The sequence below is a fragment of the Coregonus clupeaformis genome, chromosome 18 (assembly GCF_020615455.1).
Source record: "Coregonus clupeaformis isolate EN_2021a chromosome 18, ASM2061545v1, whole genome shotgun sequence".
NCBI classification, from domain to species: Eukaryota; Metazoa; Chordata; class Actinopteri; order Salmoniformes; family Salmonidae; genus Coregonus; species Coregonus clupeaformis.
In genome coordinates, this window is record NC_059209.1 from 53,188,770 (window position 1) to 53,213,086 (window position 24,317).

At 42.4% G+C, this 24,317-nt stretch overlaps 1 protein-coding gene across 5 annotated transcripts in view; it reads left to right on the top strand.

Moving 5' to 3' along the window:
• The window catches only part of LOC121573525 (kinesin-like protein KIF2A), a 48,882-nt gene that overhangs the window by 11,630 nt on the left and 12,935 nt on the right, over positions 1 to 24,317 (top strand). For 3 of the 5 annotated variants that reach the window (XM_041885588.2, XM_041885610.2, XM_041885595.2), the window contains exons 2-9: positions 15,102 to 15,196; positions 15,863 to 15,985; positions 16,588 to 16,642; positions 16,763 to 16,879; positions 17,074 to 17,118; positions 18,235 to 18,335; positions 18,547 to 18,642; positions 18,737 to 18,791. In XM_041885588.2, coding sequence (XP_041741522.2) covers positions 15,102 to 15,196; positions 15,863 to 15,985; positions 16,588 to 16,642; positions 16,763 to 16,879; positions 17,074 to 17,118; positions 18,235 to 18,335; positions 18,547 to 18,642; positions 18,737 to 18,791 — 687 coding nt within the window. The remainder of the gene's footprint in view (positions 1 to 15,101; positions 15,197 to 15,862; positions 15,986 to 16,587; positions 16,643 to 16,762; positions 16,880 to 17,073; positions 17,119 to 18,234; positions 18,336 to 18,546; positions 18,643 to 18,736; positions 18,792 to 24,317) is intronic. The other 2 variants (XM_041885603.2, XM_041885619.2) reach the window with 1 other exon arrangement.

Consider the following 24,317-nt stretch of genomic DNA (forward strand, 5'->3'; position numbering starts at 1 on the left):
TCCCTGGTTCGAATCCCTGCGCTATGTAAGTGAAAAATTGGTCTGTGCCCTTGAGCAAGGCACTTAACCCGAATTACTCCTGTTAGTCGCTCTAGCTTGATGTATTCGGGTGTTCAGTGTAACCACTGCCCTCTGTCCCCAACTAAACATATGGGAGGTGTCAACACACCCACTCAGCCAGGTTTCAGCATTAAAGTGGGCCACCATGGTAAACAATGTCTACTCTTTAAGCCCACTTTAGATCATCTGCTTTGAGGCAGTTGGGGAGAAAGCAGGATTATTCTATCCTGCAGTACTTTAAAGTTGTGCCCATTGGGAATAGGGAAAGGGGATACCTAGTCAGTTGAATGTCAACTGAATGCATTCAACCGAAATGTGTCTTCCGGATTTAACCCAACCCCTCTGAATCAGAGATGTGCCTTAATCGACATCCACGTCATCGGCGCTCGGGAGCAGTTGTTGTTGGTGGTTAACTTCCTTGCTAAAAAATGGAGGAGTCGTGTTTGAGCTACGCTATATTGTACTGTATCATCATCATCATCATCTAATTGTAAGAACTAAAAATATGGATGCGTAAGTCCATAGACTATAATGTAACAGACTGGCCTCTCTGCATGCTTATTGTTGTGTGATGCAAACAGTCAGAGTTCCAGGAGTGTTCTTAGAGCTGAACAGACCGGATGCTCCATTCACAGAAAACGTAGTGTTAGGCTATTTGTCACATTTAAACCCACAGTATTTGGGCTAGTCTGTTACCCTATGGTTGTTCCTCCTAGTCAGTGACTGAGGTTCTTTCTGACACCTTGACCAAATCGGCTCCGCACGTGCATTTTGATTTTGTCTATCCCCACCAGACATGTTCGTGACACACAGGTTAAAATGCCCAAACCAACTGTGAACCAACTATATTAATTTGAGGTCAGGTCAAAACACACGCAACATTCGTGGACATTTAGCTAGCTTGTTGTTGCTAGCTCATTTGTCCTGGGAAGTAAACATTGTAGTATTTTTGACCCATTTGGAGTCATGCAAAATTGTGTGTTCTCTACTCTGACAATTAATCCACAGATAAAAGCCTAGTTAGTTTTTAGTTTTCTTTTGATTAATCTTGGGCTGTCCCCAACAACAACAATCTTGGTCGACCAAGAGTCATCTGTTCTTTTGACAAATCGTTTGGTCTAAATTTTTAAACGTGTATTTTTCCACATATAGACACATCCTATGTGTTTTAATCAAATCAACTATATTCACTGAGCTTGTCTGATACTTTAAGCACACTGTTTGATTAAATAATTAAGATTGACTGTCAAAGGATTGACAGCCATCCCATATAGATTGCAAAATAGTTGGGAAGAGATTTCTGACGTACCGATTCCGTGGCATAGTGTTTATGAACTGATACGCAAAATGACGCCAGATTCAAAACTTAGAATTTTTCAGTTAGAATTATTATACCAAATTCTTGCTACCAATAGAATGTTATTTAAATGGGGGATACAGTCTTCCCAGCTCTGCAGATTTAGCTGCGGAAGAGACAGAATCATTAGATCATTTGTTTTGGTACTGTCCATTTGTAGCTTGTTTTTAGTCAAAGGTCCAGGAATGGCGGAAGGATTGCAATATTTACCTGGAGCTAACCCTGCAGATAGCACTACTGGGTGATCTGAAAAGTCATAGTCAATCGATCAATAATATAATAATACTTTTAGCAAAAATATTTATTTTCAATTTACAATCTGTACAATCAATCAGAATAGAAGGGTTCAGAACTTTTGTGAAACATCACAGTACAGTTGAAAAAGATATGGCAAATAGAAATCCAATATGGATAGGGTTAAGAGATAGGTGGGAGTTGTTGAATGGAGCTGAAGGTTGGGACTAATAACAACTGACAACAACTAATAACAAGAACTAATGTAAAGCATACTGTGTCCATAATAAGTATATAGGTTATAGGTTGAGAGCTTTTGTGAAAGAGCACGGTTTGAAGGATATGCGCCACGTCTCCTCCCGGCGCTCTGATTCGCCTGTCTACTGAGCCACCGGTCTGAGAGCACCACCTCGGCAACACTGGAATGGAAACCCAACGCACCCTAATCACCTCCAGCGCACCTGCACCTCATCATCTAATCACTACCCCTATTTAGCCCTGGACTGTTCTTAGGATGTTGTGGGTGATTGTTTTGCTTCGTGTCATGTACTCTCTTTGTTTATTCTCTTTGTCATTGTTTGAGTAAACCTTGACCTTGTTAATTCCTTCGTATCCTCAGTACTCATCACAATATGGCATATAGAAGCAAACCGGATGGACATCATGAAAATGATCGGAGAGTTAGAGGGTAGAGGAAGTTCAGGAGTAAAAACAAGCAAAATAGAATTATTGTAAAATTGACTGCGTCCATAAAATGTATATAGTATGTATAAGCTGGAAGTAGAGGCCTAAGCGTTGTTGTTCACTAGTTTACTCCAATTAGGGAAGGGGTGGTGTGGTTGTAAAGTAATAAAGGGAAAATATATAGGATGTGTGTATGTGGTATGTATGTACAGTGGGGAAAAAAAGTATTTAGTCAGCCACCAATTGTGCAAGTTCTCCCACTTAAAAAGATGAGAGAGGCCTGTAATTTTCATCATAGGTACACGTCAACTATGACAGACAAATTGAGAGAAAAAAATCCAGAAAATCACATTGTAGGATTTTTAATTAATTAATTTGCAAATTATGGTGGAAAATAAGTATATGGTCACCTACAAACAAGCAAGATTTCTGGCTCTCACAGACATGTAACTTCTTCTTTAAGAGGCTCCTCTGTCCTCCACTCGTTACCTGTATTAATGGCACCTGTTTGAACTTGTTATCAGTATAAAAGACACTTGTCCACAACCTCAAACAGTCACACTCCAAACTCCACTATGGCCAAGACCAAAGAGCTGTCAAAGGACACCAGAAACAAAATTGTAGACCTGCACCAGGCTGGGAAGACTGAATCTGCAATAGGTAAGCAGCTTGGTTTGAAGAAATCAACTGTGGGAGCAATTATTAGGAAATGGAAGACATACAAGACCACTGATAATCTCCCTCGATCTGGGGCTCCACGCAAGATCTCACCCCGTGGGGTCAAAATGATCACAAGAACGGTGAACAAAAATCCCAGAACCACACGGGGGGACCTAGTGTATGACCTGCAGAGAGCTGGGACCAAAGTAACAAAGCCTACCATCAGTAACACACTACGCCGCCAGGGACTCAAATCCTGCAGTGCCAGACGTGTCCCCCTGCTTAGCCAGTACATGTCCAGGCCCGTCTGAAGTTTGCTAGAGTGCATTTGGATGATCCAGAAGAGGATTGGGAGAATGTCATATGGTCAGATGAAACCAAAATAGAACTTTTTGGTAAAAACTCAACTCGTCGTGTTTGGAGGACAAAGAATGCTGAGTTGCATCCAAAGAACACCATACCTACTGTGAAGCATGGGGGTGGAAACATCATGCTTTGGGGCTGTTTTTCTGCAAAGGGACCAGGACGACTGATCCGTGTAAAGGAAAGAATGAATGGGGCCATGTATCGTGAGATTTTGAGTGAAAACCTCCTTCCATCAGCAAGGGCATTGAAGATGAAACGTGGCTGGGTCTTTCAGCATGACAATGATCCCAAACACACCGCCCGGGCAACGAAGGAGTGGCTTCGTAAGAAGCATTTCAAGGTCCTGGAGTGGCCTAGCCAGTCTCCAGATCTCAACCCCATAAAAAATCTTTGGAGGGAGTTGAAAGTCCGTGTTGCCCAGCGATAGCCCCAAAACATCACTGCTCTAGAGGAGATCTGCATGGAGGAATGGGCCAAAATACCAGCAACAGTGTGTGAAAACTTTGTGAAGACTTACAGAAAACGTTTGACCTGTGTCATTGCCAACAAAGGGTATATAACAAAGTATTGAGAAACTTTTGTTATTGACCAAATAGTTATTTTCCACCATAATTTGCAAATAAATTCATTAAAAATCCTACAATGTGATTTTCTGGATTTTTTCTCCTCATTTTGTCTGTCATAGTTGACGTGTACCTATGATGAAAATTACAGGCCTCTCTCATCTTTTTAAGTGGGAGAACTTGCACAATTGGTGGCTGACTAAATACTTTTTTTCCCCACTGTATATATACACTACCGTTCAAAAGTTTGGGGTCACTTAGAAATGTCCTTGTTTTCGAAAGAAAAGCAATTTTTTTGCCCATTAAAATAACATCAATATGATCAGAAATATAGTGTAGACATTGTTAATGTTGTAAATGGCTATTGTAGCTGGAAACGGCTGATTTTTAATGGAATATCTACATAGGCGTACGGAGGCCCATTATCAGCAACCATCAGTCCTGTGTTCCAATGGCACGTTCTGTTTGCTAATCCAAGTTGATCATTTTAAAAGGCTAATTGATCATTAGAAAACCCTTTTGCAATTATGTTAGCACAGCTGAAAACTGTTGTGCTGATTTTAAAGAAGTAATAAAACTGGCCTTCTTGAGACTAGTTGAGTATATGGAGCATCAGCAATTGTAAAACAGTCGCATTCATTTGTGAATGCAATTTCCGAAATGAAACGGTTTATTTATGGTTTAAGCTAATTATTCAATTATTCACTTTATTTTAAAACTAAAATGCTTGATTGCATTTCAAATTATGAATGACTAGTATGCTGTGTGATGACATGAACAAATTAATGATTGATACAGTAACCTACATAAGTATTGAAATATAGTCCTAAGTAAGTTACGGTATTAAGACTAAACAGGATGTGCTCTTAGGCCTACAGCTCAATGGTTGTTATACAAGGCTGATATACTAAGCCTACTAATGATAATGACATTACTTATTATTATAATGCTCATCATAATAATAGTAATAATAAGAAGATCAAGAAAAAGGAGCATTATTATTATGATTATTATTAAGTATTTTTTTCTGACAATTTGGAACAGTGTAAACAACACTAAATAAATTATAAATTCCAGAGAGGCTGTTTTAACGGGAAAAAAAGTGTAAAGCCTTTATTACAGCAAAGCAAAGATTTGTAAAATTGATTAATTGACATGTCGTTGCGTGAGGCTTGGCACTCACGGAATCAGTAGGCTATTAAACAAACACTCAAACAGGCAACAGAAGCAGGATCTGTCTTATTTCTGTAGATATACAGTACCAGTCAAATGTTTGGGCACACCTACTCATTCCAGGGTTTTTCATAATTTTTTACGATTTTCTACATTGTAGAATAATAGTTAAGACTTCAAAACTATGAAATATCACACATGGAATCATGTAGTAACCAAAAAAGTGTTAAACAAATCAAAAAATATTTTATATTTGAGATTCTTCAAAGTAGCCACCTTTTGCCTTGTTGACAGCTTTGCACACTCTTCGCATTCTCTCAACCAGCTTCATGAGGTAGTCACCTGGAATGCATTTCAATTAACAGGTGTGCCTTGTTAAAAGTTAATTTGTGGAATTTATTTCCTTAATGCGTTGGAGCCAATCAGTTGTGTTGTGACAAGGTAGGGGTGGTATACAGAAGATAGCCCTATTTGGTAAAAGACCAAGTCCATATTATGGGAAGAACAGCTCAAATAAGCAAAGAGAAACAACAGTCCATCATTACTTAGAGACATGAAGGTCAATACGGAACATTTCAAGAACTTTGAAAGTTTCTTCAAGTGCAATCGCAAAAACCATCAAGCGCTATGATGAAACTGACTCTCACGAGGACCGCCACAGGAAAGGAAGACCAAGAGTTACCTCTGCTGCAGAGGATAAGTTCATTAGAGTTACCAGCCTCAGAAATTGCAGCCCAAATAAATGCATCACAGACTTGAAGTAACAGACGCATCTCAACATCAACTGTTCAGAGGAGACTGCGTGAATCAGGCCTTCATGGTCGATTGCTGCAAAGAAACCATTACTAAAGGACACCAATAAGAAGAGACTTGCTTGGGCCAAGAAACACGAGCAATGGACACTAGACCGGTGGAAATGTGTCCTTTGGTCTGATGAGTCCAAATTTGAGATTTCTGGTTCCAACCGCCGTGTCTTTTGTCAAATCAAATCACGTTTTATTTGTCACGTACACGTGTTTAGCAGATGTTATTGTGGGTGTAGCGAAATGCTTTGTGAGACGCAGAGTAGGTGAACAGTTCTCCGCATGTGTGGTTCCCACCATGAAGCATGGAGGAGGAGGTGTGATGGTGTGGGGGTGCTTTGCTGGTGACACTCCCTGTGATTTATTTAGAATTCAAGGCACACTTAACCAGCATGGCTACCACAGCATTCTGCAGCGATACGCCATCCCATCTGGTTTGGGCTTAGTGGGACTATCATTTGTTTTTCAACAGGACAATGACCCAACACACCTCCAGGCTGTGTAAAGGCTATTTGACCAAGAAGGAGAGTGATGGAGTGCTGCATCAGATGACCTGGCCTCCACAATCACCCGACCTCAACCCAATTGAGATGGTTTGGGTTGAGTTGGACTGCAGAGTGAAGGAAAAGCAGCCAACAGGTGCTCAGCATATGTGGGAACTCCTTCAAGACTATTGGAAAAGCATTCCAGGTGAAGCTGGTTGAGAGAATGCCAAGAGTGTGCAAAGCTGTCATCAAGGCAAAGGGTGGATACTATGAAGAATCTAAAATATATTTTGATTTGTTTGACACTTTTTGGGTTACTACGTGATTCCATATGCGTTATTTCATAGTTTTGAGGTCTTCACTGTTATTCTACAATGTAGAAAATAGTAAAAATAAAGAAAAACCCTTGAATGAGTAGGTGTGTCCAAACTTTTGACAGGTACTGTATATGGATGATTTGTAAAGCCAGGCACATTTAAGTTAGGCTATTGATTATAGACCTACCGTAATTTAAGTTGGTTTCATCTCCTCATTTATGTTAGACAATAAGGCAAGGACTGTTTTCTCGTCTCCTCATTCTGCTGCTGCCTCCTCCGCATTGTTCTCAACACCAATATGCTGGCTAACTTTGCTATTATGCATATAGCAACATGGTCTATAATGTTATAATATAATTTTTATTAGTGTTGCACCATCTGTTCTTATGTAATATAACCATATACAATTTCAGTAGCACGTCTTAGTGATGGACTGTGCCATCCCCACGGCCTCCACATTAGATTAGTCCTCTCAGACAGGTAGGTGTCTTGTACACCATGAGATATATGGATGGCTGGATGGATGGATGGATAGATAGATGTACACACAGTGAGGGAAAAAAGTATTTGATCCCCTGCTGATTTTGTACGTTTGACCACTGACATAGACATGATCAGTCTATAATTTTAATGGTAGGTTTATTTGAACAGTGAGAGACAGAATAACAACAACAAAATCCAGAAAAACGCATGTCAAAAATGTTATAAATTGATTTGCATTCTAATGAGGGAAATAAGTATTTGACCCCTCTGCAAAACATGACTTAGTACTTGGTGGCAAAACCCTTGTTGGCAATCACAGAGGTCAGACGTTTCTTGTAGTTGGCCACCAGGTTTGCACACATCTCAGGAGGGATTTTGTCCCACTCCTCTTTGCAGATCTTCTCCAAGTCATTAAGGTTTTGAGGCTGACGTTTGGCAACTCGGACCTTCAGCTCCCTCCACAGATTTTCTATGGGATTAAGGTCTGGAGACTGGCTAGGCCACTCCAGGACCTTAATGTGCTTCTTCTTGAGCCACTCCTTTGTTGCCTTGGCCGTGTGTTTTGGGTCATTGTCATGCTGGAATACCCATCCACGACCCATTTTCAATGCCCTGGCTGAGGGAAGGAGGTTCTCACCCAAGATTTGACGGTACATGGCCCCGTCCATCGTCCCTTTGATGCGGTGAAGTTGTCCTGTCCCCTTAGCAGAAAAACACCCCCAAACATAATGTTTCCACCTCCATGTTTGACGGTGGGGATGGTGTTCTTGGGGTCATAGGCAGCATTCCTCCTCCTCCAAACACGGCGAGTTGATGCCAAAGAGCTCGATGTTGGTCTCATCTGAGCACAACACTTTCACCCAGTTCTCCTCTGAATCATTCAGATGTTCATTGGCAAACTTCAGACGGGCCTGTATATGTGCTTTCTTGAGCAGGGGGACCTTGCGGGCGCTGCAGGATTTCAGTCCTTCACGGCGTAGTGTGTTACCAATTGTTTTCTTGGTGACTATGGTCCCAGCTGCCTTGAGATCATTGACAAGATCCTCCCTTGTAGTTCTGGGCTGATTCCTCACCGTTCTCATGATCATTGCAACTCCACGAGGTGAGATCTTGCATGGAGCCCCAGGCCGAGGGAGATTGACAGTTATTTTGTGTTTCTTCCATTTGCGAATAATCGCACCAACTGTTGTCACCTTCTCACCAAGCTGCTTGGCGATGGTCTTGTAGGCCATTCCAGCCTTGTGTAGGTCTACAATCTTGTCCCTGACATCCTTGGAGAGCTCTTTGGTCTTGGCCATGGTGGAGAGTTTGGAATCTGATTGATTGCTTCTGTGGACAGGTGTCTTTTATACAGGTAACAAGCTGAGATTAGGAGCACTCCCTTTAAGAGTGTGCTCCTAATCTCAGCTCGTTACCTGTAGAAAAGACACCTGGGAGCCAGAAATCTTTCTGATAGAGAGGGGGTCAAATACTTATTTCCCTAATTAAAATGCAAATCAATTTATATAATTTTTGACATCCGTTTTTCTGGATTTTTTTGTTGTTCTGTCGCTCACTGTTCAAATAAACCTACCATTAAAATTATAGACTGATCATGTCTTTGTCAGTGGGCAAACGTACAAAATCAGCAGGGGATCAAATACTTTTTTCCCTCACTGTATATAACTTTAAAAATCTATATATACTGCTCGACTAAAGAAATCTCGGTCGACCAACAGCCTATCGACCAAACAATTGACTAGTCGACTAAATGGCCCTAGATTAATCTCTCCTCGTTCATCCTTCTCCTGTGGATTTTATATGGTGGTTGGCAACCAACTTTTAAGATGCATTACTGTCATTAACTGGACTGGAGTGTGGACCTCATTCATCTTTCAATCACCCACGTGGGTTAGCATGCTCGTTAAAAAACAATGAGTAGATGGATGGGAGAGGCTGGACGCGCGTGCATGCAGTTTGGATGATATTATTGAATAACATGTATGTGTACATTTATTTTGCACTGCTCGCACACACAATGAGGCCGGTTTAGTCAGCATTTGAGTGTGACACTGTGTCCTCAGCAGCACACCTAGGGTTCCTGTCTCTGTGCTGTGGGTCACCATCATGCCTTAGAGGAGGCTCTGCTGTGTCTGTTGACATTATGACCAAAGTAGAGTAGAGACCCAAGAGGCAAATTTAGAAAAGTTATTGTTGCAACAAAGCAAGCAGATGCAATTGACTTCCTGCAGCCCTGTGTTGTCAGTTAAGGCGTCAGCATGCTTCAGTTCGGCTGGCACCTAGCCGAACCGAACGAGTGTGCTCACATACTCCCTTAAAAGACCTTTGCTTGAAAAACTAGAAAAAAGCAGCATTAGTACTGGCCGTAGCCAGTATACACTTCCTCAAAATAGTAATAATTAATCTAAGATACAGTGCATTCAGAAAGTATTCAGAACCCTTCACTTTTTGCAAATTTTCTTATGTTACAGCCTTATTCTGAAATGGATTAAATAGTTTTTTTCCCCTCAATCTACAAATAATACCCCATAATGACAAAGCGGAAACAGTAAAAACAGGATTTTGTCGAGGCACAGATCTGGGGAAGGGTACCAAAAAATGTCTGCAGCATTGAAGGTCCCCAAGAACACAGTGGCCTCCATCATTCTTAAATGGAAGAAGTTTGGAACCACCAAACTGAGCAATCGGGGGAGAAGGGCCTTGGTCAGGGAGGTGACCAAGAACCAGATGGTCACTCTGACAGAGCTCCAGAGTTCCTCTGTGGAGATGGGAGAACCTTCCAGAAGGACAACCATCTCTGCAGCACTCCACCAATCAGGCCTTTATGGTAAAGTGGCAAGACGGAAGCCACTCCTCAGTAAAATGCACATGACAGCCCGCTTGGAGTTTGCCAAAAGACACCTAAAAGACTCTCAGACCATGAGAAACAGATTATCTGGTCTGATGAAACTAAGTTTGAACTATTTGGCCTTAATGCCAAGCGTCATGTCTGGAGGAAACCAGGCACCGCTCATCACCTGGTCAATACCATCCCTACGGTGAAGCATGGTGGTGGCATCATCATGCTGTGGGGAGGTTTTTCAGTGGCAGGGCTGGGAGACTAGTCAGGATCGGGCTGGGAGACTAGTCAGGATCGAGGGAAATATGAAATTGAGCAAAGTACAGAGATCCTTGATGAAAACCTGTTTGAGAGCGCTCAGGACCTCAGACTGGGTCAAAGTTTCACCTTCCAACAGGACAACGACCCTATGCACACAGCCAATGCCCGTCCAACATTTCCTCATCTCCCAGTCCTTCTAATGTGACTATCCCCGATGCTCCTCCCTCTTTTTCCCCTGCCCCGCTACAAAGTTTCTCCCTGCAGGCGGTCATGGTGCTAAAGGAGCTCCTTAAACTTCACACCAAAAATGATGGTTTAGACCCTTTCTTCTTTAAGGTTGCAGCCCCTATCATCGCCAAGCCTGTCTCTGACCTTTTTAACCTGTCTCCTCTCTGGGGAGGTTTCCAAGCTGGAAGGCAGCCACGGTGCGTCCTTTATTTAAAGGGGGCGATCAAGCTGATCCTAACTGTTATAGGCCAATTTCTATTTTGCCATGTTTATCAAAAGTGTTGGGAAAACTTGTCAATATTCAGCTGACTGGCTTTCTTGATGTCTATAGTATTCTCTCTGGTATGCAATCTGGTTTCCGCTCAGGTTATGGATGTCACTGCAACCTTAAAGGTCCTAAATGATGTCACCATTGCCCTTGATTCTTAGCAATGTTGTGCTGCTATTTTGATTGACTTGGCCAAAGCTTTTGATACGGTAGACCATTCCATCCTTGTCGGCCGGCTAAGGAGTATTGGTGTCTCTGAGGGGTCTTTGGCCTGGTGTGCTAACTACCTCTCTCAAGGAGTGGAATGTAAAGACGCTCCCCATCCAACCTGACAGAGCTTGAGAGGATCTGCAGAGAAGAATGGGAGAAACTCCCCAAATACAGGTGTGCCTAGATTGTAACGTCATACCCAAGAAGACTCTAGGCTGTAATCGCTGCCAAAGCCGCTTCAACAAAGGGTCTGAATACTTATGTAAATGTGATGTTTCTGTTTATTTTTAATACATTTGCAAACATTTTGAAAACCAGTTTTTGCTTTGTCATTATGGGGTATTGTGTGTAGATTGAGGGGAAAAAACAATTTAATCCAATTTAGAGTAAGACTGTACAAAATGTGGAAAAAGTGAAGGGGTCTGAATAATTTCCGAATGCACTGTAACTCAAGAAATCTGTAATGAATTTAGACGTTTTTGCCAAAGAGATCTTTGTTGCGCAATTTTGGTGCAGTATTTTTCAATGAAAAAATGTGCATGAAAACATGTCGTCTCTCGTTGAATGACAACAGACTTTATTGAAGAATCCCGACTGTTAACGAATCACCGACGAAGGGGTGTAGACTTCAGCTCCGAACTTCTGCTTCCCATCAGGTTTTTTTGTGTGTGCCTGAACAGCCGGAAGAAAGAAAAACTCACGAAGTCCAAAACGAACAAAAACGTCACAAATTGTTGTCATAATATATGCACAAACTGCTACGGCTGGGAAGCATGCGGACGCTTTTAGTCACCTTGGTTACAGTGGGGAGAACAATTATTTGATACACTGCCGATTTTGCAGGTTTTCCTACTTACAAAGCATGTAGAGGTCTGTAATTTTTTATCATAGGTACACTTCAACTGTGAGAGATGGAATCTAAAACAAAAATCCAGAAAATCACATTGTATGATTTTTAAGTAACTAATTAGCATTTTATTGCATGACATAAGTATTTGATACATCAGAAAAGCAGAACTTAATATTTGGTACAGAAACCTTTGTTTGCAATTACAGAGATCATACGTTTCCTGTAGGTCTTGACCAGGTTTGCACACACTGCAGCAGGGATTTTGGCCCACTCCTCCATACAGACCTTCTCCAGATCCTTCAGGTTTCAGGGCTGTCGCTGGGCAATACGGACTTTCAGCTCCCTCCAAAGATTTTCTATTGGGTTCAGGTCTGGAGACTGGCTAGGCCACTCCAGGACCTTGAGATGCTTCTTACGGAGCCACTCCTTAGTTGCCCTGGCTGTGTGTTTCGGGTCGTTATGCTGGAAGACCCAGCCACGACCCATCTTCAATGCTCTTACTGAGGGAAGGAGGTTGTTGGCCAAGATCTCACGATACATGGCCCCATCCATCCTCCCCTCAATACGGTGCAGTCGTCCTGTCCCCTTTGCAGAAAAGCATCCCCGAAGAATGATGTTTCCACCTCCATGCTTCACGGTTGGGATGGTGTTCTTGGGGTTGTACTCATCCTTCTTCTTCCTCCAAACACGGCGAGTGGAGTTTAGACCAAAAAGCTATATTTTTGTCTCATCAGACCACATGACCTTCTCCCATTCCTCTTCTGGATCATCCAGATGGTCATTGGCAAACTTCAGATGGGCCTGGACATGCGCTGGCTTGAGCAGGGGGACCTTGTGTGCGCTGCAGGATTTTAATCCATGACGGCGTAATGTGTTACTAATGGTTTTCTTTGAGACTGTGGTCCCAGCTCTCTTCAGGTCATTGACCAGGTCCTGCCGTGTAGTTCTGGGCTGATCCCTCACCTTCCTCATGATCATTGATGCCCCACGAGGTGAGATCTTGCATGGAGCCCCAGACCGAGGGTGATTGACCGTCATCTTGAACTTCTTCCATTTTCTAATAATTGCGCCAACAGTTGTTGCCTTCTCACCAAGCTGCTTACTTATTGTCCTGTAGTCCATCCCAGCCTTGTGCAGGTCTACAATTTTATCCCTGATGTCCTTACACAGCTCTCTGGTCTTGGCCATTGTGGAGAGGTTGGAGTCTGTTTGATTGAGTGTGTGGACAGGTGTCTTTTATACAGGTAACGAGTTCAAACAGGTGCAGTTAATACAGGTAATGAGTGGAGAACAGGAGGGCTTCTTAAAGAAAAACTAACAGGTCTGTGAGAGCTGGAATTCTTACTGGTTGGTAGGTGATCAAATACTTATGTCATGCAATACAATGCAAATTAATTACTTAAAAATCATACAATGTGATTTTCTGGATTTTTGTTGAAGTGTGCCTATGATAAAAAATTACAGACCTCTACATGCTTTGTAAGTAGGAAAACCTGCAAAATCGGCAGTGTATAAAATACTTGTTCTCCCCACTGTAGGTTAGTACTTTAGAACAAAGGGCCAGAGTATGGCACTGCACTGCAGTCAGTGCACACGGACTGGGTACCATTCACCTGTCAGTTGAACTTTATTAACTGGATGCATGTGTTGTGTAAGTTCCTCTAAACACAGAATACACCATACAGATCCTGCTGGCATGTAGTCTGTCTGTGCTGTTGGAGTGTGTGGGTAAAGCTGCTGAGATAGTGTGGTGGTTGGTTGGTCTGTCCAAGGAAGTTCTTGAAAGACCAGGGCATTCTCAATTCTTACCGACTCAATTGCATCAGGTCTAGCAAGTCTGTTAGTGCAATAGCATTTCAACTCCTTTTTACTCATTGTCAATCATTGGCATGTTCTCCCCGCAAGCCAGCTTATATCCACTATTAGTCTGGTGAATGTGCGCATGTTTTACTGTAACTAGTGACTAATAGACTCTTAATACGCCTGCTGGCTGTTGCCCTTGCTCCCTCCACTCCTGGCAAGCGGTTCCTAAATTGTGCCTGTGTGTCCTCATCTAATCCTTCTGAACACACTGGGCTCTGTCACCTCTCATGTGTCCCTGTTCCTAAGTAGTGTTGTCTGTCTGTCTGCCATCGCGTGTCTACAGTCTCACCTGCTGTTGCCAGGGTAGCTCGCAACCAACCTGATGATCCAAGATGGGATTTAACCGCCAGCTAGCTTGGAGCTGGTCCAGGCCTACCGTAAAGATCTCTGAGACACAGCTCTCAGAATCACACACAAAGTCTATGCAGCAAGTTCTACTTCAGCAAGTTGTATTTCTTCAGGTCAATGTAGTAGTGCATAAGCTCACAGACACACCAGTTGGTGTGTCCCTTTTGACCAGAAGGGTGTTTTTCTAGAGCAGATCTGCCGAAGAGAGGAGAGAAAGACATGCTGATGGTGAAGTGACGTGCATAGCTTCCTATGGCCTCATGACACAGGCGTCTGACCGCATGTTTCACATTTGACTTGCCTCCTCTCAGATGTAAGCTATTTTTACATCACTGTCTGACACTATTACTACTAACTATGGGTCTGACATGCCATTGATATGAAGGAGTCGACTCAGATCTTCACAATGATAGTCAGCCAAAGGGATTCCTTATTCTGTTACTGAGTCATTCAAGTTGGCTTTCACAGCTGTGCGATGTAGAATTATTACTCGGGTAGAACCCAGCAGAGAACACTAAAAGCATCTCCGTTAGTCTTCTCTAAATAATGAATACCGGACGTGTTGTCGTCTTCACAACAACAAAATATGTTGAGTAACGTCCTGGACGAGCTAGTTTGGGATGTTTTAAGGCCAATTTTTTTTCTAGTGTTCTGTACTGTATTGTCAGGCTGGCATAGCCTTACGGTTTCAGAGAGCATATTGAAGTGTGTGTGCTGTAGGTATCTGTGTGCTCCAGCTTCACTGTAGTAGTTTCATGTCCCTATGCATTTCTCTAGTTGGGTAGCTACGGTCTTCCCTGCTGACTGATTCCCTGGGGAAAGTCCTCACACTCCCGCCCTTACAATAAACATGTGTCATGCAGTCTGTCATCCCTAATGGCTGTAGTGCACTGTGAGTAGTCTAGGTCAGAGTTAGGACTGTACTGTGCAACAACCTAAGGAATGAACTCATTTGTTACCTTTCAGAGAACTCTCTCCTTTAGTCTTCTAACTTCTCTGTGCTGTGGTTGTTTGTTAGATAATGACCAACCACACATGCTTTGTTACAGGACGAATACACCAAGCCATGGTCACGTCGTTGAATGAAGACAACGAGAGCGTCACCGTGGAGTGGATAGAAAATGGAGACACCAAAGGGAAAGAGGTAAACAAGCCTAGCTAGTAGCTTAGCGCGACAGCCGGTGTCCGCTCAGCTCTTAGGCATTGAGCCCTATGAATAATGCATCTGAAGACATTCTAGAGTTTTGGAGATTACACAATCCTTCTGCATGTTCTACAGTTCCGCCAGACATCACTTTCTGCCCTGAATTTACATGAGTTTAGAGAGCCTTACAGCAGTCATATTTCCTGAGCTTTGCTGTTGAATACATATGTTGTCCTACTGCTCTCTCTGCTCCTCTGAGATACACTGATATACCTCTCTGCTCTCCATACACTAACATATAAGGCATATATTAACTGAGTATATTTGCACCTCATCTCTTCTGCATATTGATGTGTAGAGTATATTGTGTTACATCTCCTATTGAATATTGACTTGAAAAGTATGTCTCGAAGGACCATTTAAAAAGGGCACCAATTGGTTGTGGACTCCGCAAGCAGTGCTGGTTAAAATATAGATACAATGGCCCTGGCACCTCTGTTAGGTGTGGTAATGATGACCAGTAGGAGATGGATGTACAGTCAACACGTTTATTGCCACACCACACACACACACAAGAAGGGCAAAGAGAAGGGACTAGTGGAAGTGTTGAGGAGCAACTGTATGGGTTAGCTACAATTACAGTAACACACTCTTCTCTCTGTCCAGATTGACTTGGAGAGTATATTTGCACTAAACCCAGACGTGGCCCCAGAAGAGGAGATCGCCCACAGCCCAGAGACCCCGCCCCCACCAACACCCACCTCTGTGAAGGTCAACAAGATCACCAAGGTGAGCGCTGGGGTGCATTCATTTGTCGGATTCCGTTTCAAAACATTTTGCAACCGAAACCCTTTACCGTTTACTCTAGGAACCAAATGGAAGCTAACAGAACCAACGGATCAAAATGGGGATGGACCAACCTGAATTTGTATTTTCTGTTGCAAAGCGTTTTCCGTTGCAAAACTTTTTGTAACAGACAACTTTTTTGGGCGGAATCCGACTAATGAATACGCCCCTGTTATTTTGTTTTATGTTATGGACTGCTAGTATAACCACCGCAGGGTGAAGTCTGCTTGTGCAGTGCATAGATATAGAACCTGATATATTGCCTATGGTGCAGTGTGTGGCCTCAGAGGCCCACTGCTGGAGTGGCAGAAAAATCACTGAACATATGTGAACAAAGGAAGCTCCAGTAATCTGATTCTCAGTATTTGTCAATTATTTTAAACCTTATTTTGCAGTCATTGGAGTGAGAAATGTTGTACTCTTCAGGGTTGTGTTGTTCTAGTGAGTTGCTGGGTAAAATATCTTGTGAACCATGATTACTGTTTAATCCTCATGTACTTCAATTATTTTTGTCAATGCATTTATCTTACCTCCATCTTTTGTAGAACCGGCGAACAATAGCGGCCACTAAGAATGACACTCCGTCCAGGGATAACAGAGGTGTGTGTGTGTGTATACTCATTTTTGATCATTGACAGTTCTTGGGTACCATGTTGCTTAATTCACTTGAAACAGGCCCTCTTGATAACTCTCTGACCCCTCGTGTTGTGGGTTCCACAGTGGTGTCGACCCGGGCCAGACCAGCTCCACCCCAGCAGCCAGAGCCTTCTCCCCCTCCTCCCGTCCAGCAGCCAGCCCAGCCCACTCAGGCCCAGACGGCCCAGCAGTTAGCCAACGGTAGGAACATCACAGCTATATCCATCTATGTAGGAGTTACATTTTGACTTATTTACTCATTTGGAAATCTGAATGTTCTGTCATTTTCACCCTTCTAAACAAGCCCCAGGAATATTATTTGTTACTATAAAATTTGACCAATAGACTTGATGTTCCTGATTTTCTATGTTTTGTCGATCACATGTGTATCACAGAAGCGTCATTGCATCAGCTAAGCAGAAAGGAGTTTGGACAGCTTTGTATGTATCAACTCTCCCAACCACCCCAATGCTTAATGTTATCTTAGAGCCCTGAGGCTTTCCTCTGGAGAACCTCTAGTTTGGGATTATTACTCGCCTAAAAGGCTTCCGCTATATTCAAAGCAGTGATGGGAAAGTACAAACGCAATCCAGCCAGAAGACAGGCTTTCTGGATTTACAGAAGGAAAAAACTGATCATAGCACTGCTGTGCTGTCAGCCTGCGTGTATTCCACCAATGGAATCAGACAGAGAGACATCCTCGTAGCGCTCTCTCTATTTCGCTCTTCCTTCCTGCCGGCTGGCTCTGGTTCTGACCTGGCCCTGCTCCCCCAGATTGCTGCAGATTATTAATCCCTGCTCTCTGCTTTGAATGACGAGCCTGCAGGCCTTCAGATGGGGCTGTATGCTGGAGGAAGGGTTACTATGGTGCTCAGCTGGATATCTTGGGGTCTGGTGGAATCAGAAATGGGCTACTGACACTCACTTTATACTCTCCTCTCTTTTATAATAGGATATGGGTTTTCAAATTATGAATTGGGTTTCTAAATGGTACTAATCGGCTTCTATTGCGGTATTGGTTATTTCTGTGAGTTAACTGTAATGTGATGCAGGATTTATGTAACTTTTGAGGAACCTAGACTGAGAAGTCCCCTATGTACTCATATCTCTGCTTTCCCAGTCATCATTTGACTGTTGTTGGATCAGTGGTTGATCAGTCAAGAATAGCCCTGTAGTAGTGTATTGTAATAGTAGTGTATTGTAATAGTAGGGTAATAGTCGCATTAGTATTGTAATAGTAGTGTAATAGGAATAGAAGGGTTAGCAGGGTCAGACATAGCCCTTTTGAGATGCAGAGTGGATGTAGCTGGAGGCAATGTGTGCCAGCTGCTGTAGCCTGCCCTCTGTGCTGCTGTAGCCTGCCCTCGGCCTGTATAAAGTTGCTGTCCCCCTGGATGCAACTAGGCCCAGTCCCCAGCCAGCCACCACTCTGTCTGAACGACCCTATAGTAGAGGAGAAAACACACCAGCAAAAAGGTTGAGTGGGTATGTTCTGTGAAAGGCAGCGTTTGTGTCTTTTCCTGTTCCTTTGCCGGGGTTTCTTGTTACTCTGGCAGCGAGGAGGAAGTCCAACTGTGTGAAGGAAGTGGAGAAACTGCAGGAGAAGAGAGAGAGACGACGGATACAGCAACAGGAGCTGAGGGAGAAGAAGGCACAGGTACAGGGGCTCCTCTTCCTTCCATCCTCTGCCCCCCCCCCCCTTCTCTAATATCTGGGTTTTTTAAATGAGGATAAAATAAGATAATTGACTCACATATTTAACCTCACTATAGCCATGTTAGTCATTGAACACATTTTCTTTAGTGATAAGAACTTGCTAAAGGAATTTAAGTATAAATTGAACAGTGACCTAACATAACCGTTCTCAGGAGGTGGACACCACCGTCCCTAACTATGAGATCCTGTATATGATCAGAGACTTCCGTGCCAGTCTAGACTACCGGCCGCTGTCCACCACAGATCTGGTGAGTACAGACAACACCCTGCTCTCTCTCCCTCTGTCCCAATACAGGATAACCCACAACGGCCTGATCAATATGTGTGTTTTTATTTTGTCAGATTGAAGAGCACAGAATATGTGTTTGTGTGAGGAAACGTCCACTCAACAAGAAAGGTAAGGAGGGCATCCAACAGAGCCTTAAATCATAATGAGGTTTACCTACTATGAGCTTTTGGACGGTCATAATCAGTCATGTTCAGGTATTTTCTTATGGCCTGCGATCAGGGAAACTACACTAAAAAGTAAGACCAAAAGTATGTGGACACCTGCTTGTCTGAACACCTGAACATCTCATTCCAAAATCATGGGCACTCATATGGAGTTGGTCCCACCTTTGTTGCTATAACAGCCTCCACTCTTCTGGGAAGGCTTTCCACTAGATGTTGGAACATTGCTGCGGGGACTTGCTTTCCATTCAGCCACAATAGCATCGGGCACTGATGTTGGGCGATTAGGCCTGGCTCGCAGTCAGCGTTCCAAATCATCCCATAGGTGTTCGATGGGGTTGAGGTCAGGGCTCTGTGCAGGCCAGTTAAGTTCTTCCACACCAATCTCGACAAACATTTCTGTATGGACCTCGCCTTTGTGCACGGGGGCCTCACCCAAACTGTTGCCACAAAGTTGGAAGCGCAGAGTCATCTAGAATGTAATTGTATGGTGTAGCGTTAAGAAAAATGTATAGGGCATGGAATTAAAAAGGTATTGTCGAACATTATTCATTCTAATCAGACAGGTTTTTTACATGGATGATACGTTGGCGATAATATAAGGCAAGTACTGGAAACAATAGAACACTATGAAAAATCTGGGAAACCAGGCCTGCTATTCATAGCTGACTTTGAAAAGGCTTTTGATAAAGTATGACTGGAGTTGATATATAAATGCCTGGAGCATTTCAATTTAGGAGAATCTCTTATAAAATGGGTTAAAATCATGTATAGTAACCCTAGGTGTAAAAAATGGCTATTTATCAGAATGTTTTAAACTGTCAAGAGGAGTAAAACAAGGTTGTCCACTATCGGCATATCTACCGTATTTTCCGCACTATAAGGCGCACTTAAAAGCCTTTCATTTTCTCAAAAAACGACAGTGCGCCTTATAATCCGGAGCGCCTTATGTATGGATCAATTGGTTAATTGGTTGATCCATACTGGTTGTACACGGCGCTCAAGGTGCTCTGTCAAAATGTTTCAGTATGAAAAACCAATAAAAACAATTTAATAATAATGAAATGTTTCAGTACGACTGGTAAACTACAAAGCCGCACCACTTGCAGCATTACGGTAGCCAGTACACACCGGTATTGTGCTTACTCACAGTCCCACACCACTTGTGTGTGTATAAAGACCCCAAAATGGCACCTTTCAAGAGACACGCTTACGACGCAGAGTTCAAGCTCAAGGCTGTCGGTCATGCAGTAGAATATGGGAATAGAGCAGCAGCGAGAGAATTCAACATTAATGAATCAATGGTACGGAAATGGAGGAAGCAAGAAGATGACCTGCGCCAAGTAAAGAAGACTAAACAGAGTTTCCGCGGGAACAAAGCGAGATGGCCACAGTTAGAGGACAAACTCGAACAGTGGGTTGTTGAACAGAGAGCAGCAAGTAGAAGCGTCTCTACAGTCACTATTCGAATGAAGGCAACAGCGCTAGCACGGGACATGACAATCGATGAATTTCGAGGCGGTCCTTCTTGGTGCTTTCGTTTTATGAAAAGACGTAATCTCTCCATCCGCACACGAACTACCGTCTCGCAGCAACTGCCAAAAGATTACCAAGAAAAGCTGGTCACTTTCCGCGCATACTGCAAAAATAAGATCACTGAAAAGAAGATCCGGCCAGAGCACATCACCAACATGGACGAGGTTCCACTCACCTTTGATATTCCCGTGAACCGCACTGTGGAGAAAACGGGGACCAGTACGGTGTCTGTACGTACCACAGGGGAATGAGAAGTCATCCTTCACTGTAGTTCTCGCCTGCCAGGCTAATGGCCAGAAACTTCCACCCATGATTATTTTCAAGAGGAAGACCTTGCCAAAAGATAACTTTCCAGCCGGCGTCGTCATCAAAGCTAGCCCGAAGGGATGGATGGATGAGGAAAAGATGAGTGAGTGGCTGAGAGAAATTTACGTCAAGAGACCGGGTGGCTTTTTCCACACAGCTCCGTCCCTATTGATCTACGACTCAATGCGCGCCCATATCACCGATGCTGTCAAAAAACAAGTGAAGCAAACTAATTCGGAGCTTGCCGTCATTCCGGGTGGATTAACTAAAGAACTCCAGCCGCTAGATATTGGTGTCAACAGGGCGTTCAAAGCTAGACTGCGAGCTAAGTGGGAGCAGTGGATGACAGAAGGCGAACACACGTTCACCAAGACGGGGAGACAGCGCCGGGCGACTTACGCCACTATCTGCCAATGGATCGTGGATGCCTGGGCTGATATATCGGTCTCAACTGTGGTCAAAGCTTTCACGAAGGCAGGAATAATATCTGAACTGCCAGGCAACAGCAGCGACACTGACTCGGATAATGACGAGAGGGAGCCGGGCAGGTTGGATGCCGTAGTCGCCCAACTGTTCAATTCGGACACTGAAGAAGAAGAATTCGAGGGGTTCGTGGATGGGGAATGAACTGAAAAAGTGAGCTTTACGTGTTATATGTAACTGAACAATGTTGAGTTATGCACTAACGTTTGATTTAGTGGTATCAGACTGTTTCTTTTACTACGTGTTTACTGAATCAGGGAAAGGTTCCCCTCCACGTTTGGGAGAAGAGTGAGCAAGGCTGGGAGATATTGTTAATATGCACATTAACGCGTTTGAACAACATTACCATGGGAGTGAACGGAGTTGTCAGAACGCTTAATAAAGTTTGACTTTATCTGACTGTTTTGTTGACATTCCTTTTAGCACAGCTCCATCTAGTGGATGCATAACGCAACCCCAGTCAATTCGTTTGACTACAGTATCTTCTATTCTATGCGCCTTATAATCCGGTGCGCCCTATATATGAAAACAGTTCTAAAATAGGCCATTCATTGAAGGTGCGCCTTATAATCCGGTGCGCCTTATAGTGCGGAAAATACGGTATTTATTATGGCCATCAAAATGTTAGCTATTAAAATCAGATCCAACAATAATATCAAGGGATTAGAAATCCAGGGCTTAAAAACAAAGGTGTCATTGTACACTGATGATTCATGTTTTCTTTTAAATCCACAACTTGAATCCCTCCACAGCCTCATAGAGGATCTAGATACATTTTCTAACCTCTCTAGATTACAACCAAATTATGATAAATGTACTACATTACGTATTTGATCACTAAAAAATAATATTTTTACATTACCGTGTAGTTTACCAATAAAATGGTCTGATGGTGATGTGGATATACTCGGAATACATATCCCAAAATAAATAAATGATCTCACTCCAATACATTTTTATAGAAAGTTAGCAAAAATAGATAAGATCTTGCTACCATAGAAAGGTAAATACCTGTCTATTTCTGGAAAAATCACACTGATTAACTCTTTAGTATTATCCCAGTTTACCTATTTGCTTATGGTCTTGCCTACGCCTAGCGAACAGTTTTTGAAATTATATGAGAAAAAAATATTCAATTTTATTTGGAACGGCAAGCCAGACAAAATTAAACGGGCCTATTTATATAATGAATATGAATTCGGAGGACAGAAATTATTAAATATTAAAGCATTAGACCTATCATTAAAAGCTTCAGTTATACAAAAGTTATAATTCAATCCAAACTGGTTCTCTAGCAAATTAGTAAGATTGTCTCACCCCATGTTCAAGAATGGCCTATTTCCCTTTATTCAGATTACAACCTCTCACTTTCAGTTATTTGAAAAGGAAATAATCTCCCAAATATCACTATTTCTAAAACAAGCCATAGAAAGTTGGTTGCAATTTCAATTTAATACTCCAGAAACGACAGAACAAATAATGCAACAAATATTGTGGTTAAACTCAAATAATACTAATTGATAAAAAAAAGTTTTTAAAAGGTATAATCTTCGTAAATGATATCATAGGTAGAACTGGTGGAGTTATGTCGCACATGCAGCTAACAAAAACATATGGAAATGTCTGCTCTACTGTAAATTACAACCAAATAATTGTAGCGTTACCGCAAAAATGGAAGAGGAAAGTGGAAGGGGGAAAAAGTAAGGGACTTGTCTGTTGGCCCTGCATTAAAGACCATAATTGGTTAAAGAAAATTGTGATAAATAAAAAAGTATACCAGTTTCATTTAAGGACCAAAGGATTGACAGCCGTCCCATATAGATTGCAAAATAGTTGGGAAGAGATTTTTGACATACCGATTCCATGGAAAATGTTTATGAACTGATACACAAAACGACGCCGGATTCAAAACTTAGAATTTTTCAATTTAAATTATTAGACAAAATTCTTGCAACCAATGTTATTTATGTGGGGGATACAATCTTCCCAGCTCTGCGAAGAGACAATCATTAGATCATTTGTTTTGGTACTGTCCATTTGTAGCTTGTTTTTGGTCACAGGTCCAGGAATGGCTGAAGGATTGCAATATTTACCTGGAGCTAACCCTGCAGATAGCACTACTGGGAGATCTGAAAAGTCAGTCAATCGATCAATAATATAATAATAATACTTTTAGCAAAAATGTTTATTTTCAATTTACAATCTGTAGAAACAATCAGAATAGAAGGGTTCAGAACTTTTGTGAAACAGTACAGTTGAGAAATATATGGCAAGTATAAATCCAATATGGATGGTGTTAAGAGATAGATGGGAGGGGTTGAATGGAGCTGAAGGTTGGGACTAATAACAACTAATAACAACAATATAATGAATGTAAAACATACTGTGTCCAAAATAAGTATATAGGTTGAGAACTTTTGTGAAAGAGCACAGTTTTGGGGATATGGCATGTAGAGGGAAACCGGACGGACATCATGAAAATGATCAGAGAGGTTGAGGGTAGAGGAAGTTCAGGAGTAAAAACAAACAAAATATAATTATTGTAAAATTGACTGTGTCCATAAAATGTACAGTGGGGAGAACAAGTATTTGATACACTGCCGATTTTGCAGGTTTTCCTACTTACAAAGCATGTAGAGGTCTGTAATTTTTATCATAGGTACACTTCAACTGTGAGAGACGGAATCTAAAACAAAAATCCAGAAAATCACATTGTATGGTTTTTAAGTAATTAATTTGCATTTTATTGCATGACATAAGTATTTGATACATCAGAAAAGCAGAACTTAATATTTGGTACAGAAACCTTTGTTTGCAATTACAGAGATCATACGTTTCCTGTAGGTCTTGACCAGGTTTGCACACACTGCAGCAGGGATTTTGGGCCACTCCTCCATACAGACCTTCTCCAGATCCTTCAGGTTTCGGGGCTGTCGCTGGGCAATACGGACTTTCAGCTCCCTCCAAAGATATTCTATTGGGTTCAGGTCTGGAGACTGGCTAGGCCACTCCAGGACCTTGAGATGCTTCTTACGGAGCCACTCCTTAGTTGCCCTGGCTGTGTGTTTCGGGTCGTTGTCATGCTGGAAGACCCAGCCACGACCCATCTTCAATGCTCTTACTGAGGGAAGGAGGTACATGGCCCCTC